This window comes from Thecamonas trahens, assembly GCF_000142905.1.
Source record: "Thecamonas trahens ATCC 50062 unplaced genomic scaffold supercont1.18, whole genome shotgun sequence".
NCBI classification, from domain to species: domain Eukaryota; order Apusomonadida; family Apusomonadidae; genus Thecamonas; species Thecamonas trahens.
In genome coordinates this window covers 338,608-363,432 of record NW_013657662.1, presented here as the reverse complement: position 1 = coordinate 363,432, position 24,825 = coordinate 338,608, and the positions used below count along the sequence as shown (strand labels likewise).

At 63.5% G+C, this 24,825-nt stretch overlaps 9 protein-coding genes across 10 annotated transcripts; 4 read left to right on the top strand and 5 right to left on the bottom strand.

Annotated features, from left to right (window-relative positions):
* Positions 1 to 149: 149 nt before the first annotated feature.
* On the bottom strand, positions 150 to 1,475 carry AMSG_11809 (uncharacterized protein; the record flags this gene model as incomplete). The annotated part of the gene is made up of 2 exons (XM_013903452.1): positions 150 to 1,230; positions 1,429 to 1,475. 2 exons carry the CDS (start codon positions 1,473 to 1,475, stop codon positions 150 to 152), a joined length of 1,128 nt encoding a protein of 375 aa, XP_013758906.1.
* Positions 1,476 to 1,982: 507 nt separating this feature from the next.
* Positions 1,983 to 5,127, top strand: AMSG_04489 (Wd-repeat protein). The gene is made up of 2 exons (XM_013903373.1): positions 1,983 to 2,020; positions 2,273 to 5,127. Exons 1-2 carry the CDS (start codon positions 2,009 to 2,011, stop codon positions 5,108 to 5,110), a joined length of 2,850 nt encoding a protein of 949 aa, XP_013758827.1. The 5' UTR covers positions 1,983 to 2,008; the 3' UTR covers positions 5,111 to 5,127.
* A 38-nt stretch (positions 5,128 to 5,165) lies between these two features.
* Positions 5,166 to 7,066, bottom strand: AMSG_04488 (the record flags this gene model as incomplete). 2 transcript variants are annotated; one of them, XM_013903371.1, is made up of 2 exons in its annotated part: positions 6,963 to 7,066; positions 5,166 to 6,733 (listed from the first exon to the last, which is right to left on the bottom strand). In XM_013903371.1, exon 2 carries the CDS (start codon positions 6,727 to 6,729, stop codon positions 5,251 to 5,253), a length of 1,479 nt encoding a protein of 492 aa, XP_013758825.1. In that variant the 5' UTR covers positions 6,730 to 6,733; positions 6,963 to 7,066. The 2 variants fall into 2 exon arrangements, with proteins under 2 accessions (XP_013758825.1, XP_013758826.1); XM_013903372.1 differs by having other exon boundaries at positions 5,251 to 6,737; positions 6,963 to 6,986.
* Positions 7,067 to 7,226: 160 nt separating this feature from the next.
* On the bottom strand, positions 7,227 to 8,509 carry AMSG_04487 (NAD-dependent deacetylase sirtuin-6). Its single transcript, XM_013903370.1, has one exon. The coding sequence runs from the start codon at positions 8,468 to 8,470 to the stop codon at positions 7,478 to 7,480; it is 993 nt and encodes a 330-aa protein (XP_013758824.1). The 5' UTR covers positions 8,471 to 8,509; the 3' UTR covers positions 7,227 to 7,477.
* A 529-nt stretch (positions 8,510 to 9,038) lies between these two features.
* AMSG_04486 (uncharacterized protein) lies at positions 9,039 to 12,782 on the top strand (the record flags this gene model as incomplete). The annotated part of the gene is made up of 2 exons (XM_013903369.1): positions 9,039 to 12,578; positions 12,644 to 12,782. Exons 1-2 carry the CDS (start codon positions 9,055 to 9,057, stop codon positions 12,780 to 12,782), a joined length of 3,663 nt encoding a protein of 1,220 aa, XP_013758823.1. The 5' UTR covers positions 9,039 to 9,054.
* A 273-nt stretch (positions 12,783 to 13,055) lies between these two features.
* Positions 13,056 to 17,251, top strand: AMSG_04485 (tetratricopeptide repeat protein 21B; the record flags this gene model as incomplete). Its single annotated transcript, XM_013903368.1, has 3 exons — positions 13,056 to 14,355; positions 14,397 to 16,197; positions 16,230 to 17,251. 3 exons carry the CDS (start codon positions 13,056 to 13,058, stop codon positions 17,062 to 17,064), a joined length of 3,936 nt encoding a protein of 1,311 aa, XP_013758822.1. The 3' UTR covers positions 17,065 to 17,251.
* On the bottom strand, positions 17,039 to 20,120 carry AMSG_04484 (generic methyltransferase; the record flags this gene model as incomplete). The annotated part of the gene is made up of 1 exon (XM_013903367.1): positions 17,039 to 20,120. The coding sequence occupies one exon, from the start codon at positions 20,118 to 20,120 to the stop codon at positions 17,121 to 17,123; it is 3,000 nt and encodes a 999-aa protein (XP_013758821.1). The 3' UTR covers positions 17,039 to 17,120.
* Positions 20,121 to 20,603: 483 nt separating this feature from the next.
* On the top strand, positions 20,604 to 22,280 carry AMSG_04483 (adenosine deaminase). The gene has a single exon (XM_013903366.1). The coding sequence runs from the start codon at positions 20,681 to 20,683 to the stop codon at positions 21,695 to 21,697; it is 1,017 nt and encodes a 338-aa protein (XP_013758820.1). The 5' UTR covers positions 20,604 to 20,680; the 3' UTR covers positions 21,698 to 22,280.
* AMSG_04482 (uncharacterized protein) lies at positions 21,743 to 24,168 on the bottom strand (the record flags this gene model as incomplete). The annotated part of the gene is made up of 2 exons (XM_013903365.1): positions 21,743 to 21,752; positions 21,776 to 24,168. 2 exons carry the CDS (start codon positions 24,166 to 24,168, stop codon positions 21,743 to 21,745), a joined length of 2,403 nt encoding a protein of 800 aa, XP_013758819.1.
* Between the last annotated feature and the right edge of the window lie 657 nt (positions 24,169 to 24,825).

Below are 24,825 nucleotides of genomic sequence, written 5' to 3'. Positions count from 1 at the left end.
CGAAACTGCAACTGGCCGGGGCGCGACCGACCGCTGCCGAGTCAGTCCTGGCCCCCCCCCCTCCCTCCTCGAACCTGGCCCGAGCCGACTGATCTGCGACGACATGCCTGGCGGGCACACATCGCTTGACCTGTTGCTTAATACATTGATCAATACAGAAACAATGGGCGCTCGAGGGACACGTTCTCTACAACGATGGTAATCACCTCTGCACCGGTCGTGACTGATGCCTCGCCACCGCCAGGATCAGAAACAAACTGGACGACGAGGGAGACGCTGCCGGCGAGCGGAACGTCGCCGGGAAGAATGGCTGATGTTTGCCATGATGAGGCGCGAGATGGCCGTCCGTCGACCGGATCGACCGTAGGCACTAGCCCGTTGAGGCGCGCCTGCTCCACGATGGCATCGGTATCGGAATAAAGGAACTGCACGCCGGCAAGGGCAAAACGGGTTCCGATGGCGTCTCCGTCGCTGGGATCCAAGTAGATCTTGACCAAATACTCCCATCCGGTCTCGGTGGCCGGGGCACAAAGGAGAGCCAGCTCGACAACAATCCCAGCTGCCCGCGCCGAGCCAAAGTATGGGCCGGCAGCGGGAAAGTGGGAGAGCGGTTTGATGACCCCAGGCTCGGGTTCTGAGACTAGAGAGTCGTGGGCGATGTGACCAGCATCAAGCTGGTTAGCAAACGATGTCAGCCACGCAAGCAGCGGCTCGTCTGGGCTCCAGCGGTCTGCGCTGGCCGCCCGCGGAGGTGCCAGATCGTAGGCAAAGCTACCTCCCCAGGAGCCGTGGACGCGAGGAATGCCCGACCTGCGGTCGACAGCATACATTCGCTGCGGAAAGAAAGATTGCGCAAAGACCACGTTGTCCTCAAACATATCAACCGCATCAGGAGTGATCAGCGCCATCACATACGGCCGTGCTACCGAGCGCCCGCCGAACAACGCGGTAGAGACAGCGCTACGTCGTGCCGAGTCATTGGCATCAACCTGCAGGAGATTCTTCTGCCCGCCCACCCATCGATAAAGAGTGGCCAGTGAGAGCGGGACCGGAACCTCCAGGTTGCGCCACAAGTACGCCAGATCGGGCCACGGGCGGCCAGTCAAGATCGTGTCCTCGGCACCTGCGCACGCCACAATCCGCGCAAGGACCTTGCGCATGGCAATCGCGTACGCCACCGGTACACCCGGTGGCAGACTCGCAACCCACGCTCCGTACACATCCTTCCAGCTCGCAACTGGCACGCCGTCCACCCCTATCGGCACTGGATTTTCCACGCCAAAGTCTTCCAAGCACCGTCGCCTCCACAGCACGCCGTCACTCGCCCAGAGCCTCCACCTCCGGCAGACTAGAGCAGCAGCAGCCAGATCAATACCGTCCAGAAAGCCAAGAACCAAACATCCTACTTCCATGCCCACCCCTGCCCACATGCCCACATCGACATCGTCCGAGTCGACCGCACCTGGCCTTGCCATGCTGTCTTACGAACGAGGCGCACCACGAGAGGGCCGCGCCGTGCAGAACAACGAACGCCCACAACCGCAGCCTACGCTATGCACAAGCCCACAGGTATTGGTTGCGGCTTGAGCTTGGAATCTGACTAATCGTCGAGCAACACTTTTGCACTTGCCGGGAGAAGTCTGTCTCGCCGTGGTTGCAACCATTGGGTGATGATGATGATGACAGTGTTGATGATGGGAGGGGGGGGGGTGGTGACGATGATGATGATGAGGATGATGATGATATGATTATTATCATACTCGCCATGAAAGTCATGACATCAGTAGTTCCTCGCACGGAGAAAATGGTGTAGATCTTTTCCCCCTTCCCTCCCCCCCTCTCCCGCCCCTTTCCCCTCCTTCCCCCACTTCAATCGTCTCCCTTCCCTTCCCTTCCCCATCAATGGCTCTCCGTCTGATCACTCCCACCACCAACCAGCTCACAGCTCAGTCTCACCCCCCCCCACTCACTCCACCACACTCCACCTCTTCCCGTCTTCACCACTCCCATGTCCCAACTGGTATGTCCTCTCCTCCCTCTCCCTCCTACCCTCTTCCATCCCCCCCCCCCTCCCCCTCCCCCTCCCTCTCCCTCTCCCTCTCCCTCTCCCCTTGTCCCCATCCCCTCCACCTCCCCATCCTCTCCCCCCATCTCCCATCCATCCCGCGGCACCTCCCCCCCCCCCTCCTCCCCCACCTCCTCCGCTCTGCCCCCCTTGCCGGCCGGCCTCATCCGCCTCCTCCTCACCATCCTCCTCCTTCACCCTACGTAGTGGACACCATACCGGGCACTGGGCCTGGTCTCCGGAGAGGCACCGTTCTTCGTCGAGCGGCGTGGGACCAAGTCGTTCATCACCACGCCTGTCGGCTCGTCGTTCCATGTTTACGATGCTGACAAGCTCCGGCTGGTCTTTGTCGGCCCGCACAACCGGGCGCGCAACGCGTGCGCTGTCTCGGTCAAGAATGTAGTTTATGTTGGCTCGGCTCACTTCATCGTCGCTTACCGCCGTGGTAAGGAGATCGCCCGCTGGTCGGTCCTCACCGAGTCGGACGTGCCGCGCGAGGATCTGCCCGATGCGCTGGTTGTCTCGCAGCTCCACGTGTTTGGCCTTCATCTCATCTCCATCTCCACCGACAACGTGCTGCGAGTTTGGGAGACGCATCCGGTGCGGCTGTACGCCGAGCTTGCTCTGCCCAAGGACGAGTTTGAGGTGACGACCATGATTCACCCGGTGACGTACCTCAACAAGATTGTGCTCGGCTCGCGGCAAGGCGCGCTGCGGCTGTACAACCTGCGAACGCTTCAGCTTGTGCACGAGTTTGCGCCGTTTAGCTCGCGGGTTGTGGACGATGCTGGTGAGGCTGTGGCCGAGCCGTCGGCGGTCCTGTGCATGGCGCAGTCGCCGGTGGTAGACGTCATTGCGGTCGGCTGCGCCGACGGTTCGATCTATGTCGTCAACCTGCTGTACGATGTTGTGCTCAAGACGTACGCGCACGAGTCGTCGCCGGTCACTGCACTTGCGTTCCGCAACGACGGGCCGGGCGTCCTGGTCTCTGGCGGGCTCGGCGGCGAGATCACGATGTGGTCGCTCGACCACGACCGGATTGTGGCCTCGGTCCCGTACACCCACTCGTCACCGGTGACATGCATCAAGTTTCTGGAGGGCGAGCCGCTCATGCTCACCTCGGGTCGCGACAACAAGCTCTCGATGTGGGTGTTTGACCAGCCCGACGGCTCGCCTCGGCTGCTGCGGTCGCGTTCGGGCTTTGCGCGGCCGCCGCATCTGGTGCGCTTCCACGGTGGCGATGCGCGGCACTTGCTGGCGGCATCGGAGGACCGGTCGCTGCGGTTCATCTCGACGATCAACGACGCGCAGTCACGCGAGATCTCACAGGGCTCTCTGGCGTCCAAGGCGGCCAAGACCGGACGGACGGTGGAAGACCTGCGAATCAAGACGGTGACGGCTCTGGCGTCGGCGTCGATTAAGGAGCGCAAGTGGGACTCGATCCTCACCACTCACGCCGGTGTGGGCGCAGCCTTCACCTGGTCGTTCTTCCACAAGCGGATCGGCAAGCACAAGCTCAAGGTCAACACAACCGGGCCGCGTCACGAGTCGTCGGCGGTGACCATTTCGGTCTGCGGGCACTACGGCGTGGTCGGCACGTCGACCGGCCTCGTCGCCCGGTTCAACATGCAGTCGGGTGCGCGGCGCGGCGACTTTTCCGACCCGTCACTGGACGGCAAGGCCGCGCACACCAAGCGGGTGACCGGCCTCGCCATTGACGCAGTCAACCTGCTGCTCATCTCGACCTCGCTCGACGGGACGGTCAAGTTCTGGTCGTTTGCCAAGGGTGAGCTCCTCGACACCATTGCGCTGGACTCGCCGATTGTCAAGGCCTCCATCCACCGCGACTCGGGCTTCCTTGCGCTCGCGTCGGACGACCTCACGCTGCGGATTGTGGACATTGAGACGCGGCGGGTAGTGCGCAGTTTTGAAGGTCACTACAACCAGATTACCGACCTGTGCATCTCGCCGGACGCGCGGTGGCTCATCTCGTCGTCGATGGACTCGACGCTGCGGGTGTGGGACCTCCCGACCGGGCGGGCCGTCGACTGGGTCCGCTTTGATCGGGCGGTCACGTCGCTGGACATGTCGCCAGACTCGGCATACCTGGCGACGACGCACGTCAACTCGCAGGGCATCTTCCTCTGGGCCAACGCCCACCACTTTTCCTCGGCGCGGCTGGTGCCTGTTGACGAGAGCCTCACGCCCGGCCAGCTCCCGCTGGTTCAGGTCAACACCTCGCTGCTCGGCATTGACTCGGACGCAACCGAGTCAGGCGAGTCGTACATGGGTGCGCGCTCACTGATGACGCTCATCAAGGACCAGGAAGCGGCGGCGGACGCGGCAGCGACCAAGAACGGGTCGGGAGCTGGGTCGGCCGCGGCGTCGGGCTCCGAGCCGGGCGCGCCCGGCGATGCCCAGCTGGATCCGCGGCTAGTGACGCTGTCGTCACTGCCGGCGTCGCGGTGGACAAACCTGGTGCGAATGGATGAGGTCCGCGAGCGCAACCGCGCGTCGGACGACCACCTTGTTCTGCCGGAGAAGGCGCCGTTCTTCCTCGCCACCAAGGCTGGCCTCGAGCCCGAGTTTGATACCTCGGTCATCGACGAGATGAAGGCCGAGGCCGAGGCTGTCCGCAACACGGCCAAGTCGTCGCGTATCCTTGACCTCGGCTCGCTCAAGTCGACGTCGGGTCTGTACAAGCACATTGCAAGTCGCAACTTTGACGCCGCGCTGGCGTGGATCACCAAGTCGTCGCCGGCGCGGGTCGATCTCGAGTTGCGCACCATGTCCGATCCCGATGACCTGGTTGCCGTCGTCCAGTTCCTCACCTGGGGCCTCTCCACTCTGGCCAACTACGAGCTCTTCCACTCGCTCGCTCAGCTCGTCCTCACCGTTCACCAGGAGACGCTCCTCGCCGGCGAAGCTGGGCTGGATGCCGAGCTTGTGGCGCTGCAGGCTGCTATGGCCGACCCGCTCGACACGCTCGATGCCATGTTCAACGCCTCGCTCTGCATGGTCAAGCATGTGCGTGGCATCCAGTAAAGACACGGATGGCAAGGTGTGAGTGTGTGTGTGTGTGTGTGTGTGTGTGTGTGTGTGTGCCAAGTAGAAGAGTGTATTGCATCGCCTGCCATCGGGCAGGGGCGCACAACAACGCGTCCGAACGACCGTACCGTTAAGGGTTAGGCATTGAACTTAAGTCCCATGACATCGCCGACGTCTGAAATGGCGTCCAGCGCCTTGTCGATGTCTTCGCGGGTGTGGGCGGCAGAGAGGCAGAAGCGCGAGCGCGACTCGATGATGGGTGTCGCCGGGTAGCCGACGACGACGACAGCGAGCGAGCGCTTGAGGGCCTCCCGTGAAAAGGCGGCAATGGCGCACGGGTAGTAGAGCATGAGCGGGACGACCGGCGAGTCGTTGTCGCCGTAGATGACAAAGCCCATTTCCACGAGGCGGCGGCGGAAGTAGTTGGCGTTGTCGCGGAGCTGGTGGATGCGGCGCTGGCCATCGTTGGTCCCGTCCTCGCCCATGATGATCTTCATGGTGGTCTGGACCATGCGGGCAACCGGTGGCGCCATGGCGTTGGCGTACAGATGCCCGATGCACACCGACTTGAGGTACTGGATGAGCTCGGGGGTGGAGGCGATGTAGCCGCCGACGCCGCCAAACGACTTGGTAAATGTGCCCATGAGAATGTCGACGTCGTCAGGCGAGACGCCGGTGTGCTCACACACGCCGCGCCCGGTGGCACCGAGGGCGCCGATGGAGTGGGCCTCGTCGAGGTACAGGTACGCCTTGTACTTTTTCTTGACGGCGACGATTTCGGCGAGGCGGCAGATCTCGCCCTCCATCGAGTAAATGCCCTCAACAATGACGATGATCTTCTTCCATGGGCGGTGGGTCCGCGGCTGGCCGTAGGCAATGGCGTGGCGGAGAACAGCCTCGAGGTCGTCGGGGTCGTTGTGGCGGAAAGTCTTGATCTTGGCGCCCGAGACGCGGCAGCCCTGCACGATTGACGAGTGGTTGAGCGTGTCCGAGATGACAAGCGAGCCCTTGCCACACAGCGCAGGAATGACGGTCGAGTTGGTGGCAAAGCCCATGCCGAAGATCATGGCTGCCGGCTTGCCCAGGAAGCGGGCGACAAGGTTCTCCAGTTCGACGTGATCGCGGGTGTTGCCGGCGGTCGCCCGCGAGCCGCACGACGAGATGCCGTACGTGAGGGTGGCGTCGGTGACGGCGGCAATGGTCGGCCCATGGTTCTCGGCAAAGCCGAGGTAGTTGTACGAGCCGAGGTTGAGGCACCGATGCGTCTTGCCGGTCAGCTTGAAGGAAAGGTTGTAGTCGTCCGACAGCCGCTCAGGGAGGGTGATGTACGCTCCAGGCGCCGAGCACACCGGCCTGTTCCAGCAGTCCTGGATGCGGTGGTAGAGACGGCGAGTGTAAAAGTTGTCAAAGTCCGAGAGCAGCTCGCAGTACCCGGGCTCGTTACCCACAGGCCGCCGGGTGTCCTTCGACGTGGCCCGGAGGAGCCAGCGGAGGCCGAGGGCGGTGAGGCCAGCCCTGGAGAAGTCACGGAGGTGACCAAACACAATAAGCACTCCATACGAGAGATACGTCAGAATAGCCACATACAGCGGCGGCTGCGGGTGGTCCATCGTCATTTCCCTGTCTTGCCCATTGCCGCATTGTCCACGCCCCCGCTCCACGTCAGTCTCCCTCCCTTCCCCTCTCCCCCCTCTGCCGCCAAACGCCGCCCCCAAAATGACGTGGCGCCTCATCCTCTCCCTGCCGCGCCCAATGCCTCGTCACTGACTCTGCCCAGCCTCTACTCCCACCCATAGCCTCCATCTTCATTCCCCCTACCCTGCTGGTGACTAACTACTTGCGTACTTACTCTTGGCCCGCCAGGAGACAGATGATCTAAGTGGCAATGTGTACCCCCACGCGTTGGCTGTGTGGTCGGGTGTGTGTGTGGTGCCTCCAACCAGTGAGCGGTTGCTTGGTCCTTGCCTCGTCAGCCCATTGGCCCAAATGGCGATCAGGTCAGATCATAGGCGGGGATGGGTAGCACAGCACGGCTTTGACGCTGCATCTGACCAGCGCACGCACAGGCCGATTCACCAGCCCCCAAAGTTCCCCATGGTTCCGTTGTATTTGTCTTCTCCATGGGGCGTTTTTCAACATCAAGGATGGCCAGGCCGACCTCCGTGCTCTCACCGGCATTCTCTACGGACACATCACATCGCCCGATAACGTCTACAACATGATTCCCCTGTGAGAATGGTCGAACCAACGGATGTGGTGTTTGAAGCCCAGGTCCTCCATCTTGCCCGGCGTGCTCAAGCGACAATTGGCTGGCTGATGCAGCTCAGCGTGCGGGGAAACTCTACGATAGCATTGCCACATTGCTCATCGTGTGGCGCACACAGGAAGCTCCAATGCCACCTGCAGATCGGCCACAAAGTCGTCGCTGCGAGCGTGAACAACCAGGGTGGCCTGATCGTCAAGATGGGTGGGCTGGAGGTTGACGATGACCAGCCGCCCGCCGTTCTCGAGGGTGTAGCCAGGCAGAGTTGTCTCGACCGAGAGCGACGAGCCGAGGACGATCATAAGGTCGGCGGTGGCAGCAGCCACCCAAGCGAGCTCAAACTGTTGCTCCATCGACGGAACTGACTGGTGGGTGTCGAAGAAGCCGACGAGCGTGGCCTCCATCGCCCCACCACACGCCTTGCACGACGTACCGGTGGCACGGGTCTCGGGCTCAACCGTCTGAAGCGGGGCATCAACGAGCGGATTGTGGCAAAGCTCGGCCCCGCACGCGCTGCACGCCTCAACGTACAGCGATCCGTGGAGCTCGGCATAGTTTGAACCGCGAACGAGGCCTGCCGCGGCATGGAGGCCGTCAACGTTGGTTGTAGCCACGCAGCCGATGAGACCGGCATCAACAAGTGCTGTCAACCCACGATGGGTGAGCGTTGGCTGCGGCTTGTGCTCTGCAGATGCCAGTACACCAGCAATGCCGGATCCATCGTCGTCGTCCGCCGCATCCGTCGCCGCGTCCGACTCGGAACCTTCTTCGAGCTTCAGCGAGTTACGGATCCTTCGGGTCCACACACCATCAGGCCCACGGTAGGTAGGCAACGCAGCGCCTGGCCCAGTCGATACGCCTGCACCAGTCAGCACCACCGCCTTGCCCTGTGCATCGCGGAGCCATTTCGCAACAACCCTCGCCGCTGCTGTCACCACCTCGGGCGGCTCGACCGACTCGTCCAGCCCCGGTGCCGACGCGTTGGAGGCAATGTAAGCTTCAAACGCCGCATACTCGCGCGAGTCGAACCCATGATCGATGCCCCGTCCTGAACCCTTACCCGCAGCCGGCGTGGTATCGACTGATTGCGCCATATCGACTGCGTGATCAAAGAGAGCAGTGTTCGCCCAGATCGTGTCGAGTTGAGTGCCCGACAACAGGCCTCTTACGATTAATGCCGTAATTTCATGACCTTACTCAAGAGGCAAAGACCGGGCCAAGATGATGGCCTACGCACAGCACGCCCCCCCCCCCCCCCCACACACACCCTCTACGCACCAACCATGCTATTTTTGATTGCTCCGATCTACCCACGCTGCGATCAGTGCTATCGATCAAGGACTCGTTGGAGCTATGGCTGGACCACCGGCGGCGTCGAGCCCACTCTGCCGAACACTGAAACCGTTGGTCGGTGGCGGGCGGCTCAACGGACTGTTTGGCCACGGGTTGGATGACTGCGAGGTGGGAAGAGCGTGACACCGAACTACCTCAACCAGCCAGGGAGGTTCAAGGGAGGTAGCTCGTTATGGGCGCTGGATGCTCGTCGTCACGGAAGGAGAACCCAGGCCATGGCCGGAGACCGACGCAGGCCCGTGAGGGTGAGCCAGAGTCGCCAGCACCACAACCGGCAGAACCGGCCGAGGACAAGCCGCAGCGAGGCACGCCGGGCAATCCTGTTATGCCCAAGGGCCCGCAACCCTCAGGCGTTTCGCTCACCGGGGATACGCAACGCACACGACACAGGATCCGCAAGGTAATCAAGCGCAAGGTGCGAAAGCCGTCGCACGCCCGCGGAGCATCTGCGGGCAGAAGTAGGGCGGCGGGCAAGAGCAGAGGCAAGAGCAAGGGCAAGAGCAAGGGCCCACCGCCGGCATCATCGGCAGGCATGTCGTCTCTGGGTGGCCATATCGAATCGAAAACCGGCGATGCAGAGCAGGCCAAAGAGGCGGTCACCTACCTCATGTCGCGGCGCACACCGTCGATCACCGAGTTTGGCCGCAGGCTGCACTCAACCATCGATCCTGACGCACACCGCGACAGCTCGCCAATGTCGTCAATGACCCAGCTTGGCTCGCTGAGCGAAGTGCCGGCGTACGTCTCCATGCCTACAGGGCGGATGTCGCCAGAGAACGAGATCTCGTCGCTGCCGATCATCTCCGGGTCGTCGACAGCATGTGACGGCGTGGACGAGTCACCCCCGGTTTCCAGTATGGTAGCCTCACTTGGCACGCCCGAATCGCCGTCGGTTGTCCTTGTCATGGCTGCGGAGCAGAGGGACAAGGCCAACACTTCGTTCATTCATATGACCTCGCTGTTTCTCCGGCTCAAGAAGCTGGTGTACGCAATCCTCCTTCACCACAAGGCTGCACACATCGACACCCATGGCCTCGTCTTTGTGGCCGTCTTTGAGAAGACCCAGGCTGCAGTTCTGTCGGCGCTCGAGTTGCAGGCTCGTATCAAGTCGTACAACGAGGAGCAGCAGAGTGCTGAGCAGCTCGGTTTCTGTGTCGACATTGCCTTTGGCCTCGCCCTCGGACGGCTGATGGTCAAATCGGATGAGACCGGGCGCGTGCTTGGCAAGGCCAAGGCGTCAGCGTGGCAGCTTGCAAAGCTCGGGCTGGAGCAGAGCGGCGGCATCCTGGTGGCGACCGAGCTCGTCCGGGAGTGGGACACGACCAAGTCGCCGATCTCTGTGCTCAAGCTGACCGAACCTCAGGAGAACCTCGCCGGCGAGAGCTACTGTTCAGTCTTTGGCACCAAGGGCAAGATCCGCATCTCGGAGCGGGCGCCACTTTCGCTCTCGGACTACATGCGCGAGTACAAGGAGGCGCCCGAGTTCTTTGACCTTCTTCTTTCGCGGGTCGAGGCCGCGGTCTCGTCGCCACGCGAGCTGGCAACCATCGACGCCGCCATCGACGCCAAGTACGGCGCCGAGCTTGTTGTCATTGCACTTGGCCTGCGGGCTCCGACGTTTGACTCGCTATCTGAGTGCATCACCTCGATGCTGCAGCGGCGCATGCTGTTCACGTGCATCCACGAGCTTGTGACCCGGCGCGGGGGTGTGGTCATCGACAATACCACGTTTACTTTTGCGCAGCTTGAACCGGCGCTTGCGGCGGCAGTTGATCTACACGAGTTCTTCACTTTTGACGCCTTTCGCTCAGCGGCACACAACGTTTCATCGCTCTTCTCGCCAGCACGGATGCACTACACCGGGCTCGGCGTGGCATGCGGCAAGGTGGTCCACGTCAAGTCAAGCACCAAGGCAACAGTGTTTTTCCAGGGCGATCCAGTCCGGGCCTGCCGCATTCTCTGCCACGAGAACGAGGCGAGCATCTCGTATCCGGTACAGGCACCGTCAACGCCACACCCGGGTGTGATTGCGGTAACCCACCCGGTTGTGGCTGGGGTGAGCAAGCTCGCGGCGACCGCGCCCAACTCGATTGCAAGCGCATACGAGTTTAGTGACGCGCCGCAAGAGTCTGAGCTGGGCGAAGCGGCGTACATCATGTACATGGACCACTTTAAGCACGTCTCGCTTGACCGCGAGCGGGTGAGGTGGTACGACGGGCAGAGCCTTGGTGTGCTTGTTACTGATCTCTCGGGCTTTACCCGCATGACCAAGAAGCACGGCATCATCCACTTTATCTCGCTCATCCATCGGGTTCGACAGCTGCTCACACCGCTCTTTGACGACCTCGACGCGCTGTTTGTGGAGACCGAGGCGGATAACTTTATCGTGCTCTTTGACGATCCAGTCAAGGCGCTCATTGCTGGCGTCCATGTCCCGCTCATTCTCGAGGCGTACAACAACGACCCTAGCTTTGTGGTCGACGACGATTTCCAGCTCAAGCTCGGCGGCGTCGGCCTCGGGTACGGCGGCGGCGTGGCCTTTGATACGGTGTCGGAAAAGTTCTTTGGCTCACCGTTTGATCGAGCGTGGGATCTCGGTGAAGACATCTCGTCGTCGGGCGGCGTGTTGCTCGACGCAGAGATGTATGCAGCAGTCAAGGACTCGGTTCTTGGGGAGTCACTCGCCTTTGCGCGCGAGCCGCCACACCCCGAGTACGGCTATGATGGCGGGGTGCACTACAGCGTGTCAGCACCACTGGCGCTTCTCAACCTCTCCAAGTATCTGCCCAAGGAAGCCAAGGTAACCTCGCTGGCCGACGCAGCCATTGAGGCCTCGTGGTCGGCGTCGGATGCCGAGTCGTCGCGGTCGGGCCCGTCGCCGGCCAAGGCTGTGGCTGGCGCGCTGTTGGCACCGACTCCTGCGCCGCGGCACGGGCCGTCGCTTCGCAATGCAGTAGCGGCGCTACCAACCTCGTTCTCAGCCATGGTCGAATCACGGGTCAATGTCAACACGTCTGCGGCGTTTATGGACGAACTCATCGAGCGCAAGTATATGACCCACAAGACGGCGGTGATGGTAGGCTGGGACTATGCCTCGCTTTCGGGCTCATATGGTGTTACGCAGGCTATTCGCATCTGCCAGACCACGCTTCGTGCGCTCAAGCACATGGTTGACAAAGCTGGCGGGCGCTGCGTCAACTCGATTGTATGGCTCTTCGATTCGAACCTCGAAGCACTCGAGGCGGTGTGGCGCATCCGCGCGTCTATCCAGGCTGTGAACGCGGAGCGCGAGCCGGCAGACCACATTCCGCTCACCGGGTTTGGCGTCCACTGCGGAACCATTCTCCGGGTCGATGAAACGGGCGAGTTTTGGGGGGATCCGCTCAACGTTGCGTCCAAGCTCGGCGAGGACGTCGCTTCCAACAGCGACGTCTACATCACAGCCGAGGTCTACGCCGACGCCGCGACTGCGGGGATGGACACCGACTTTGCCTTTGACGCCAAGCAAGTGGTCATTTCCAAGACGCGTCTGGCCTATTACCACATGCGGCCGCGCGATCATCGGCTCCCGACTGCGCTGCCCTCGTTCTCGCCGGAGATCAACGTCTGTCCGCCGTCGTCAGGCATGTCGGAGAACAGCCTGACTCTCCCATCGCCTGCCGACCGCCACAGCGCAGCGACAACCATCCAGCGAGTCTACCGCGGCTATGCCGTGCGCGAGACCATGGTCCGCCGCGAGCGCGCGGCGCGGTCAATCCAGCGGTTCATGCGGGCGTGCACGCGGGCCAAGGACAATGTTGCGGCCCGGCATGCTGTCGAGGCTGAGGCCGGCGGCGAGTCTGGGAGTGAGTCTGGGAGTGAGACTGGGAGAGGGTCTGGGAGTGGATCCGGGTCTGAGAGTGAGTCTGGGAAAGGGACTGGGAGTGGATCTGGGACTGGGACTGGGTCTGGAAGCGGATCAGGGACTGGGTCGTCGTCGTCGTCGTCCTCTTCCTCCTCGTCGTCGTCCTCCTCGCCGTCTTCTGCATCCTTAGAAGAGCTTTAGCCAAGTAACAACTGACCACACTTGTTCTCATTGTGCGGATTACGTCCTAATGTTGTCCTGAACCACAGCACAAGCTTGATCGAGTACCACTCCCACACCGACCCATCAATTCGATCACACCCCTTTGCTGCCAACATGCGTCTGTCCCATCACGGCCGACCAAACACCAATCATGTTCGGCGGCAACTTGGCGCGCCGAGGCAAACTCCCACACCACCACCGCCACCGCCACCGCCACCGGCACCGGCACCGGCACCCCTCCCCACTCGACGCCTAACGCCATGAACACCGAGCGGCTGCTTGGGCACGCTCTGTACCTGGGCCACCTGGGCCACGTGACGGCCCTGGCCAACCATTGTGCGGCGCTGCGGGCGTCGCATGGGGACGACCCGCTGCTGGCACTGCTGGGCGGCGTGGCAGCGGCGGCTGTGGGCGAGGCCACCGACGCCGTGAGGACGTTGACACCCCTGGAGCGGAGTCATGGACTGGCCTTAGCTGCCCATGTTGGACTGGCCTATGCCCATGCCCATGCTCAGTTTGTCGACACCGACGCTGTTCAGCACCATGTGGCCGCCATCGAGCATGCCGCCGCAGGCGCCGACTCGGAAGCCCGCGCCACTGCCGTCGTCGCCGCCCTTGTCCTCCGCGATATGCAGGTCGCTCGCTCGCTGGTTGATCCTCTCCGTGCAGGTGCTCCAGGCGGCGGCCTTCTGGACTGGCTCGGCCTCCCGGCCTGGGTCGACCTCGCCGCCGCCTCGGGCCGCTCTGCCCTGCTGGAGCGCGCGCTCTCAGCCTTTCGCGCTGCTATCACCAACGCAGCGTCGGGCGGAGGCGGGTTTGGCTATCCGGCGCTTGCCGCCGTGGGCAAGGCCATTGTCGAGGTTGCGCTCGGCGCAGCGGATGATGCGCTCGACTCGCTCAACGCCGCCACTCTCGCCGCGCCTTGGACACCTGCGCCGGTGCTTGAGAAGGCTCACGCACTGGTAGCGCTTGGCGAGTGGGAACAGGCGGCAGAGCAGGTGGCCTCGCTCTCGGGCTCGTCGCTTGTTGGTCCTGCGGCTGCGGTTCTTGACGCTGTTATTGCGCTCGCATCGCGCGGTGGCGGTGTGGCCCGTCTCAAGTCGCAACTCGGGGGAGTGGTCTCGGCGCTCATCGAGGCCGAGGGCGGCAATGGCCGGCTGCTGGCGGCGGCAGGCGCCGAGCTTGAATCGCTCATTCCCGACTCGGCTCCGCGGCTGCTGAAGCGGACGACGCCGCTGTTTGAGGCGGCAGTCAAGGCCCAGAGCCACGACACGCTGTTGCTCGGCTCGTTTGGGCGCCACTGCCTCCGGCTCGGCGACTGCGCCAAGGCCGAAAAGGCCTTCCGTAAGTCGATTAAGGTCGACGAGGGCAACGTCGCTTCGCTTTACGGCCTCATCCTTACCCAGCTGGTGAGCGGCAAGATCGACGAGGCAGCGACTCAGCTCGCGTTCCTCAAGCAGGTCCAGGGCTCGCTCGCCGACGCTACCCATGCTACTCACGACCTTCCGGATCCGATGCTCTCCTATCTTTTGCGCTCCATGGCTCGCTCTCGGCGGCGCCGTCGGATGACGTTATTGCCGCGCTCAACGCCGCCACCGAAGGCCATCTCGAGGCTGTCAACAGCCGGCCGCGGACCCGCGAGGCGTTGTCGGCGCTGGACCCCTGGCTCACTATGCGCATTTTCACCGCCTACCTCGAGTTTCTCGGCTCGGAGCCGCGCGATACGACCGAGCCGCCGTCGCCGCTGGTGCCGCAAGCTACCCGACTTGTCGAGACGATCATGCGGCGACTGCCGGCATACGCCGACGCGGTCCTTGGCCTTGCACGACTGCGGTTTGTTGACGGCGCGGTTGACAACGCGGCTGGCCTTGTCCAGCAGGCGCTTAGCCTCGACGACAGCGCAGCCGAGCCGTTCCTTCTCCAGGCACACATCCACGTCAAGAACGGCAAGGTGCAGGCAGCGTCGCAGGCGCTCGAGCGCGCGCTTGCGTGCGACTTTCACATCCGCGACACGCCGCAGTACCACCTTGTCGAGGCCGCCATTTGCGTGCTCACCGATGACTACGCCGGCGCTTTGGAGTCTCTCGACGCGGCGATGAAGCTGCCGGGCGTGCGCGTCGGGAGCGAAGCAAGCGCCAAGACACCTGTTGCGCTCCAGGACCGCATTGCCATTTACGTCGAAGCTGCGCTTGTGCGTGCCAAGAGCGGGGCGGTTCACGAGGCGACCAAGATGATGCAGGACGCCGTCCACGCCTTTGGCGGCACGCTTCTTGGTAACGTGGTCGCCATTGCTGGCGCCTCGCTTGAGGTGCTGCGAGGCAGCGTGGCCAACGCGCTCGGACTCCTCGGGCGGGCTGACCCAGACAAGCCGCACTACATCCGGGCCAAGACGGTGGAGGCGCAGCTGTATCTGACGGAGCTCAAGGACCGCAAGCAGTACATCAAGACGTACAAGGCGATTGCGGCCGAGTCCAACTCGGTCCAGGCTTACCTCATGCTCGGCGACGCGTACGTGGCCATTCAAGAGCCACTCAAGGCTATCTCGGTCTATGAGTCAGCGCTCAAGCTCGAGCCGGACAACTATCAGCTGGCGGCCAAGATTGGGATGGCGCTAGTCAAGACGCACGACTATGCCAAGGCTATCGAGTACTACTCGAGCGCAGCCAAGTCATCGCCGCACTCACTGGGCCTTGCCTACGAGCTGGCGGCGCTGCATGCCAAACTCCGCGACTACGACGCGGCTCTGGACGCAGTCGAGGCGGCGCTGGGCGCCGCCGAGGACGAGGGTGACGACGTGGCCGCGGCGATTGTTGCAGTCAAGCTCCGGGTGCTCAAGGCCTCGGTCCATAGTCAGAGCAACGAGCTTGACGTGACACTTGGCGAGCTTGACACGGCACGATCGGCGCAGGCGAGTCTGCTGCACCGACTGGAAGCCGAGTCGCCGGACGCGCTCGCCGAGCAGAATCTGATGATGGCGGAGATTTGTGTGGCCATCGCCCAGCACCACGCCACGTTGCAGGACGCCGACGCAGCGCTGTCGAGCTACGAAGAAGCACTGCGGCACGCGCCGCACAGTCCGGACGTTCTGGTGCAGCTCGCACGGCAGCATCTTCGGCTAGGTCACCACGATGAGACGCGGAAGGCAGCGCTGGCGCTGCTGCAGCTCGACGCGTCGCACGAGGAGGCGTCGATGATGCTCGCTGAGCTCATGTTTGCAGACCAGGACTACGACCAGGCGATCTACCACTTTCAGGAGATTCTCGAGGCCCAGCCGCAGCACTGGACGGCGCTTGGGCGGCTGATTGACCTGTTGCGGCGGGCGGGCAAGCTCGACCATGTACAGGCCTTCCTTGACCAGGCAGTGTCATCGAGCTTTGAGGCGCGGTCGTCGCCAGGCTACGCGTACTGCGCCGGGCTGTACGCACTGGCGACAGACGGGCGTGCCAAGGCGATGATGCTATCAACAAGGCACGGACGGCATCCGAGTTTCGCGAAAAGGCGCTCGAGGCCATGGTCATTATCTCGCTCAACCCGGAGGGGTTTGTCTCGCTGGCAGGGCCTGTGGCGGCGTTCGAGCCGTCGACGGGCCATCGGAACCGGCTCTCGGGCGATGCGCTGATGACGGCGCAGGCGCTGCTCGACGAGCTTGATCTGATGTACAGCGCCAAGTCGGAGCCGCTACCGGCGCGGCTCGACGTGCTGCGGGCGTATCTGCTTCTGGCGTCAGGGGAGGAGGCCGAGGCCGCAGCTCTGGTGGCCGACGTCCTCGCGGAGCAGCCGAGCCACCCGGGAGCGCTGACGTGCACGGGCGTGATGGCGCTGCGCAAGAAGCAGCTTGGCGAGGCAAAGAGTGCGCTTGAGCAGGTTGTCGCACTGCCGTATCTTGCGGAGGAGGCTGACGCGTTTGACACAGCTTTTCTCCTGCTGGCCGATGTGTACGTGAGCGGACACCAGCTCGACCAGGCGTCAGAGCTTGTCAAGCGGGCGCTCTCGTTCAACGGCTCGCTGATGAAAGGCTGGGAGTTCCTCGGATACATCCACGAGAAGCTTGACGCGTTTGTGGATGCTGCCGAGTGCTACCGGTCAGCGTGGGAGCTGAGCAACGGCACGGCACTGGGCGTGGGCTACAAGCTCGCGTTCAACTACCTCAAGGCCGAGGCGTGGATCCCCGCTGTTGAGATTTGTCACGCTGTGCTCCGGGTTGACCCCGAGTACCCGCAGATTCGCAAGAGCATCTTGCGGGTGGCACGTGAGCAGCTCAAGCCGTAGTTTGCGAGTTGAAGGATGTGTTTGATGCGCATTGGCTGCCGGTGCGGAGAAGGCGGCTACTTGCGGCGCCAGATGCCGAGGTGGGCGGCGACAAACTCGTACTTGCGGATGTGCTCGCGAATGACAAAGGGGATGTCACCTGACGAGACGAGCTCAAACGAGGAGTCAAGGGCATCGGTGAGAGCCTTGGCCGACGAGCCGTTGGCGGCGGAGAGCCACTTGGACTCGGGCGTAAACTGCGGGAGCCACGAGAAGGGCGAGGTGATGACCAGGGTGCCGTCTGGGTTGACGAGCTCGGGGAGGACGTCGATGAGGAGGTACGGGTCGGGGAGGCGGCAGAGCACGTTGCCGATGAGGACGCCGTCAAAAGTACCGAGGGTGGCGGGGTCGAGCGCAGTGGCGTCGCCGACAGCAAAGTCGACGCGCGAGACGTCGACCGAGTTATCGACGCGGGCGACGTACGAGTCAAAGACACCGCCCTCGCGGCGGACCTTGTACTCCAGCGCCTTGTGCTCCTGCATGTACTTGGCAGCTTCAACAAAGGCGTGTGAAATATCGAGGGCAGTGACCGAGTTGAAGGTCCGGGCGAGCTCAAAGGCCGAGGCGCCGACGGCGCAGCCAATGTCAAGGGCACGGGCCCGCGGGTTGGAGGCGAGCGTGTGGCCCTCGACCAGCGCCGCACAGCGCTGGGGGAACTGCAGGGTACCGGCGTCGATGTAAGCCGGAAAGTCGTCCTGGGTTCCGTAGTGCATGTTGAGGTACTGGTCAAGCACGATCTGGTCCTCGTACTTGTCGACGATGCCAGCGGTGGAGCCGACGGCGACACGCGGCGGAGCGGCGGAAGCAGCAGCAGGCGGAGCGGAGCCAGCGGAGGCAGCAGCGGCGGCGGCGCCGGTCACGGTGGTCGGCGGCGGGACGCGGTAGGGCGAGGTGGCGCCGACAAAGGGCCCCTCACAGCCGGCGCAGGAAGTGACCGGCTCAGCGGTGGGGTGGGCCGGCTGGACGAGACGGGCGCCGGCGTGCTGGTAAAAGTGTGGGCGGAAGTGGAAGCGAGCGTGGCGCGAGGCCTCGTTGCCCGTGGCGGCAAACGAGCCGCCCATGATAACGTTGTGCTTGCCGTCAAAGCACGGCATGGAAAAGTCGGGGTAGACGTCGTGCGGCTGGAAGCCCGGGAGCGGGGCAAAGTGGTCGTAGCACCACTGCCAGACATTGCCCATGACGTCGCGGACGCCGTGGGCCGACGGCGGAGCGGCGTCGACGGGAGTGTGCGAGCCCCAGACAAGGTTGAGGTTGGGCGAGGCGGCGACGGCGTCGGGCTCGGACGAGGCGGTGGCACCGGCGACCGGGTTGAGGACAAAGTCGGAGGCGTCGGGGAGGCCTGTGCGGAGGACGGCGTGCTCGGGCTCTGTGATAGCACGGGTGGGCTTGCCGGTGGCTGCGGCGATGTAGTTGGCGTAGGCCTCGACCTCGTAGTAGTTGAGGTCTGCGGGCCAGGCCCAGGGCATGTCGATTTCGTCAAAGACGGCGCGGAGGCGGTACTCGTGGAGACCGGCGGGGCCAAAGGGGCGCCAGAAGGTGGGCCACTTTGCGTTGCGGAAGGTCCGCCAGGCCCAGCCATCGGGCGACCAGTACTTTTGCTCGAGGTAGCCGTTTGAGCGAACAAAGTCGAGGAACTCGCCGTTGGTGACGAGGTGCTTGGCGACGTCAAAGTCTGCGACGTCGATGGACTTTGAGCCAAACTCGTTGTCCCACGAGAAGCCAGAGTGCGAGTCCGGCCGACCGAGGACAACCGGGCCGTCCGGCTTGATGGAGACAAACTCGTTGGTCGGGAAGTCGACGCCAGCGACCGGATTGGCGGTCGGTTGAGCCTGGGTGGCGGACGGGTGGTCGACAGGCCAGGTGAGCGGGCGGCGGACGAGCGAGAGCGGGAGCTCGCGGATGAGAACCGACGAGGTCTCGAGGTGGATGCGCTCGTGCTCAAAGCCCATGACGACGGCCCAGAACGGCGAGGCCGGCCCGGCCTCGGCGAGCGAGTCAAAGTGGGGCGAGGAGACGATGGTCTCTGCAACAAGCTCGTAGACGCGCTTGCGGTAGTCGAGAGTGTTGGCCACCGACGGCCAGCGCATGACGTTCTTATGCATGTCGTCCCACGACATCTCGTCGACGCCGGTCTCAAAGATCTTCTCGTAGAATGGCGAGATCGGATCGCGGGCGAGGCCGGCGACCCGGAACTTGTTCACGTACAGCGCCGCCGGGTGGCCATAGTAAAAGATGAGCGGGTGGCGAAGGTCGTGCCACGGCGGGCGGTAGAAAGCCTCCTCCGAAGCCAGCGACGAGAAGAGGACCTCGGTGAGGAGCCAGGTGTTGTCAAAGTAGTCGAGCAGCTCCTGGCGCGAGGCCGTGGTGTAGTCGACCAGCGGGAGCGAGGTGACGAGCCCGTCGGGACCGACACCGGGCGTGCCGGCCACCGGCGCCTTGCCGGTCCACCACCAGTCCGAGGTGGGAGTGGGCGCGACGGCGATGCGGCTCTCGCCCTCGAGGTTCTCCTTCCACGACGACATGTACTCGACCTCCATGGATCCGAACGAGGTGGCGCCGGCATTGGCGTCACTGCGCTCGGTATGGACGAGCTCCGGAGGCGCGCCTGCGGTTGGGGTGGACGACGAGCGTCGGGCCGGGGTGGCGCTAGCGGCGATAGCTTGCGCGTTTGCGGCGGTGGCCAGGCCGCGAGAGGCGGCAGTAAAACAGGGCGATGACGCCATTACCGAGCCGGGAGCACAACCGACCATAGAGCGGACGTAGGAGGAGCGCGAGTTCGAGTTGACCTCGCGCGGGTTACAGAGCACAAACCGCATGTTACCCTGCATTCCAGCCGGGGCGCAGGTGGCGAACGGCGCCGTGTTGTCCACAGACGCCTCGCCCGTCGCCGACGGCGGCATGTGCGCTGCTGCAGCTGCCGAGGCCGATCGCACCGCGGCAAGGGCTGCACGAGCGGCAGTGCCCGAAGCCGACGCAACGCCAAAGGCAGAGGTATGGCGGGAGAGGAGAGAGAACATGCTAAGGTGGATTTGTGTTCCAAAGTATGAGACTTGTGAAGAGAGACATACCTTGGTCTTCTGACTGGGCCCCTCGCCGCGGTCGACGGCAAGGACCTGAGCATGTCAAGCTTGTGGCGGGGCTGTCGCCCTGACGAAAATCCTGCAGACCTTCTGACGACAGCCAATGGCTGCGGCGGCGGGCAAGTCCACCGTAGATGACCTTACGGAGGCAAGTTAGACAATGATGAATGGGTCGAATAGGGTGATTCTGGCATGACACACCTGATTGGTCAGTTCTTGGGCATACATCATGGCTGATGGCTGTATGCCGTGGGTGATGGCCGTGGGTGCAGGCGCGAGTGCTTGGTCGCCCCAAAAAATGAATGGGTTGTCGTCATCACTTTTTTCCGGAATCACGTAGCTAAGCAGCCGCACAAGCGGGAGGCGCGCGTTGGTTGGCTGGCGGAGGGCGATGTGCCTGACTCGAGGGGGGGGGGGGGAGGGGGAGGGATGGCAAGTCCTGCGAGCACACTTGACGTACCGCGACGACGACGAGAGATATTGTTGTAGAGGATACGATGGCCGAGACGGAAGGTGATATAGCCAAGGTTGTCGAGGTGGTCCGTGGAGCGCCCAAGGTTGAGCTGCATGTGCATCTTGCGGGCGCTATGCCACAGGCGACGCTCGACGGACTGTGCAGCAAGTACGGGGTGGCGCCACGGAGCGCTGCCTTTGTGGACTACGCCACCTTTATCGAGACGTGGGTGTGGATGGTGGACGAGCTGATCCGTGAGGCCGACGACTACCGCCGTATTGCGGAGGACGCGCTGACGGCCATGGCCACACAATCAAACGTGGTCTACGCGGAGGTCTTCTGCTCACCGGGCACCCCGGTCAAGGAGGGCAAGTTCTCGCTTGCCGACGCGCTCGACGCCATCCTGGCCGGTGCGGCGGCGGCCCGCGCTGCGACGGGCATCGAGGCTGTGTTTGTGGTTGATCTGGAGCGGCTGACCGGGCCCGAGTGGGGGATGGCGCTCCTCGACAGCATGGCGCCGTACGTGGGCAAGGGCGTCATCGGCGTCGGGCTCGGCGGGCCCGAGGCGGCGTGCGAGGCCGAGGTGTACGCACCGGTCTTTGCCCGGGCGCGCGAGATGGGGTTGCGGCTCACTGCCCACTGCGGTGAGTCGCAGGGCGCACCTGAGGTTGCCGCCTGCCTCGATGCGCTCGGCATTGAGCGCATAGGCCACGGCGTGCGGATTATGGAGGATCCGGAGCTTGTCGTCCGCGCCGCCGGTCTCGGCGTCCCGTTTGAGGTCTGCCTCACCTCGAATGTGGCCACGGGCCTGGTGGCATCAATCCAGGCCCATCCGTTGCCAGCCATGCTCGCTGCCGGTCTGGTCTGCACGCTCAACTCGGACGACCCGCTGTTCTTTGACACCACCCTCGCCGATGAGTACGCGGCTGCGGTGACGCGGCTGGGCATGGACTACGATGCGGCTGTCGGACTCCTTCGCGCCGCTATTGCGACGTCCTGGGCACCGGACGCGTACAAGGCCGAGCTAGAAGCGCAGCTCGACGCCTACCTCGAAAGGTAGGCGAGCAGGGCCTCGCACTGCGTGCGCAGCTCACTTGCTGTGGCGTCAATGGTGCCTTTGGCGGCGAGGGCCTCGAACACGGCCAAGTCGGTCCCGTGGGCCTTGGCCCAGCGCAGAATGGACTTGTTTTCTTCGGCGGTCCACTCCCGCGGGCCGGCACTGTTGGCCCCGCCGTGGGTATTGTCATCATCGTCGTCGTCGCTCAGCACGACTTCTTCGGCAGCTGCGGGGACCGGGCGCAAGGCGCGCGCCCGCTGCTCTTCCCGCTCGCGTAGAATCGCCAGCGAGGCCTCAACCTCGAGGACGTAGCTAGTGTGACGGGCGAGGGACGCTGGCGAGAGGTCAACGTCAAACGGAAGAAACGGCATCGGGTGCGAGCCTGGCGAGACATGGCGAACGTCGTCGGGTGGGATGGCGGCAAGCGTGGGAGAAGGGACCGGATGTGCGGAGCCGTCGAGGCGGTGCAACGCCTTTGCGGCGACACCGGCGATCGATGGGGCGCGCTTACGCTTGCGCCGGCGCGAAGGCGGCAACGGCAGGAGGCCAAAGATGTCGCCACGGCGCGGAAAGATGGCTATCAGCCAGCGGATGGCCGGCGGCAGCTGCGGAAGCATGGCTGCAAGCCTGTCGACGGCCTCGGGGAGTGGAAGCAACCGCTTGCTCTTGCTCTGGACAAGGCGCGACCAGAGTTCAGGGCATGACGAGCGGATCGAAACAAGCTTACGGAGGGCCATCAAGTTTGTGCACGACGGCACCTTGCCTGCAACGGCGTTGCGGATGCGGTTGCGCAGAGTCTTGACCGGTTTGGTCGGCAGCAGCGTCCACGCAATGTACTCGGGCGAGGTAAAACCAAAGTACAGAATGCCGGTGGTGAGGAGGGTGTCTTCGGCAGGCGTAAACTGCGACCGTATGGGCGTGTAGCTCCATTCTGGGTCAAAGGAGAAGAACAGCGCCCGCCGCATCTCAGCGATGACAGTCTTACGACGCAGTGCGTTGCGGGCGAGCGAGCGGAGGGCGGCGCGCCGGCGCGATGGGTGCAGATTGAGGACCGAGCCAAACGGCGTAGCGCGCGCATAGCTCTCGCAAAGCGAGTGCTGCGGAGCAATCTGAGCGAGCGCCGAGATGAGCGAGGAGGATATGGCGCCCATGGCCGGGACAGCCGGCCCGCCGTCGGCAATGACTGACGCCAGGAGGCGCGCAGTGGCCAGGTCCGGGATGGCGGAGAGCGCGTTGTGCGGCGCCGGCTCGGGGGTGCCCTCGGCGGTGAGCGCGCGGACAGCGAGCGAGCCGTCGGCTCGGAGACCGGCGCCGAGCGAGTGGAGCTCCTGGATGAGAGCGGCGATGGTGGGCGCCACCGGGCGCGAGGCACGATCAAAGGTCGAGAGGGTCATGACCTGGACAAGGAGCTGGAGGTAGAGTCGGAGCTGCTGGCGCAGCCGCTGGCGGTGTGCCGAGGTGAAGAGCGATGGCGCAAGGCGGGCCGACTCGGCGCGGTGCGGTAGCGAGTACGGGTTGCGCCGCAGGTGCTCGGTCTCGTGCGGGACAACTGTGAGCTTGTAGCGGGCACGACGGGCGCGCGGTGCGGCGCGGTACGGATCCGGAATCGAGTCGGCCACCGACGAGACAAGAAGCTTGCGGACCTCGCGTCGCGGAATGCGCGCGCCGGTGTTATACTCGGCATCTTTGTCGGCTTGGAACATCGGTGAGAGCCGCATCCGCAGAAGATCCGACATAAAGTTGTAGTCGTCGTCGTTGTCGTCGTCGTCACCGGACATCGAGGTCATGCCTTCGCCGGTGACTTCGGCCAGAAACTGCTGATACAGCACGCCCTCGTCCTCCTCGTTCTGGTCTAGCAGCGGTCCGAGCGGCAAGTCGAGGTCCCACATCAGGTCGTCGACGTCGTCGTCGACTTCGGGCACTCGCGCTCGGGTTCGCGAGAAAATGGCCAAGCTCGACGGCGGCGGCTCGCTACTCAGCGCCCGAGACGGGTGGCGGGGCGTAGATTGCAGCGGCTCAGATACGCTCTCGTCATCATCGTCGTCATCGTCCGAGCCCGACGGCCGAAAGTCTTCGTCGTCCTCGTCCTCGGAGACAAGCGACGGCGAGCGGCAGAGCTCGACTGACATGCCGCGGCTTGTTCGGCTCATGACAGCGGCTGCCACGTTTGAGGAGGCGGCTCCAGAAGCGGTGCCAGAAGTGGCATGGGCACGTGTCTGCCGCGGGCGCGAGAGTGCTGACTGCTGCAGTCGCTCGACCTCTGTGTCGGAGATGCCCAGATCGGACGATACGGAGCCGTCGTCGTCTTCGTCGTCTTCGCAATCGTCATCGTCGTCGTCATCGCCGTCCCCTGATCTACTGTTCGAGTCGTACGAGTATAAGAGCTCCGAGTCGTCGTCATTGTCGTCATCGTCGTCGTCTGAGGCGAGGTCCACCATCTCGACGGCCGAGTCTTCGGCGCCGATGCGGCGCATGTGTTCGACAGCCGGAACGATGGCCGGAACAAGGACGGTTTCCACGGTGGTCTTGATCAGCGCCACGTGGCTCGCCGACAGCTCGTATCCATCGCGACGTGCAGCCGGGCCTGTCCGTCCTGTCGGGTTGGCGGCGTGTGTGGCGTGTGTGGCGTGAGTAGCGTGTGTGGCGTGTGTGGCGTGTGTGGCGTGTGTGGCGTGTGTGGCGTGTGTGGCGTGTGTGGTGGTGTTGGTGTTGTTGGTGGTGTTGGTGGTGGACATTGAGTGCCCTTCCCCCCCTTTGTGTGGTTATTATTGGTGGGAGTACGTGTGTGTGTGTGTGTGGGTGTGTGGCTGGGTGGGGGGGGGGGGGAGTTGGGTGTATGTGTGTCAACCAAATTCTTTTTTGTGCCCATTCTTCTTCTCACCCGTTCATGGTCATGGCCACTTGATAGAGGTGACGAGGATCTTGTACGAGAAACAACAGGCGAATCCATGCTCTCTTTGCGGTCGATACTGTGTTTGCTTGCATCTGGGGTGTGTGTGTGTGTGTGTGTGTGTGTGTGTGTGTGTATGTATGTGTGTGTGTGTGTGTGGAAGGGGCAGGGGAAGGGAAGGGAAGGGGGAGTGGGGCTTAGGCTTGGGCTTGAGCTTGAGCGGGAAGGTGTGGTAACCTGG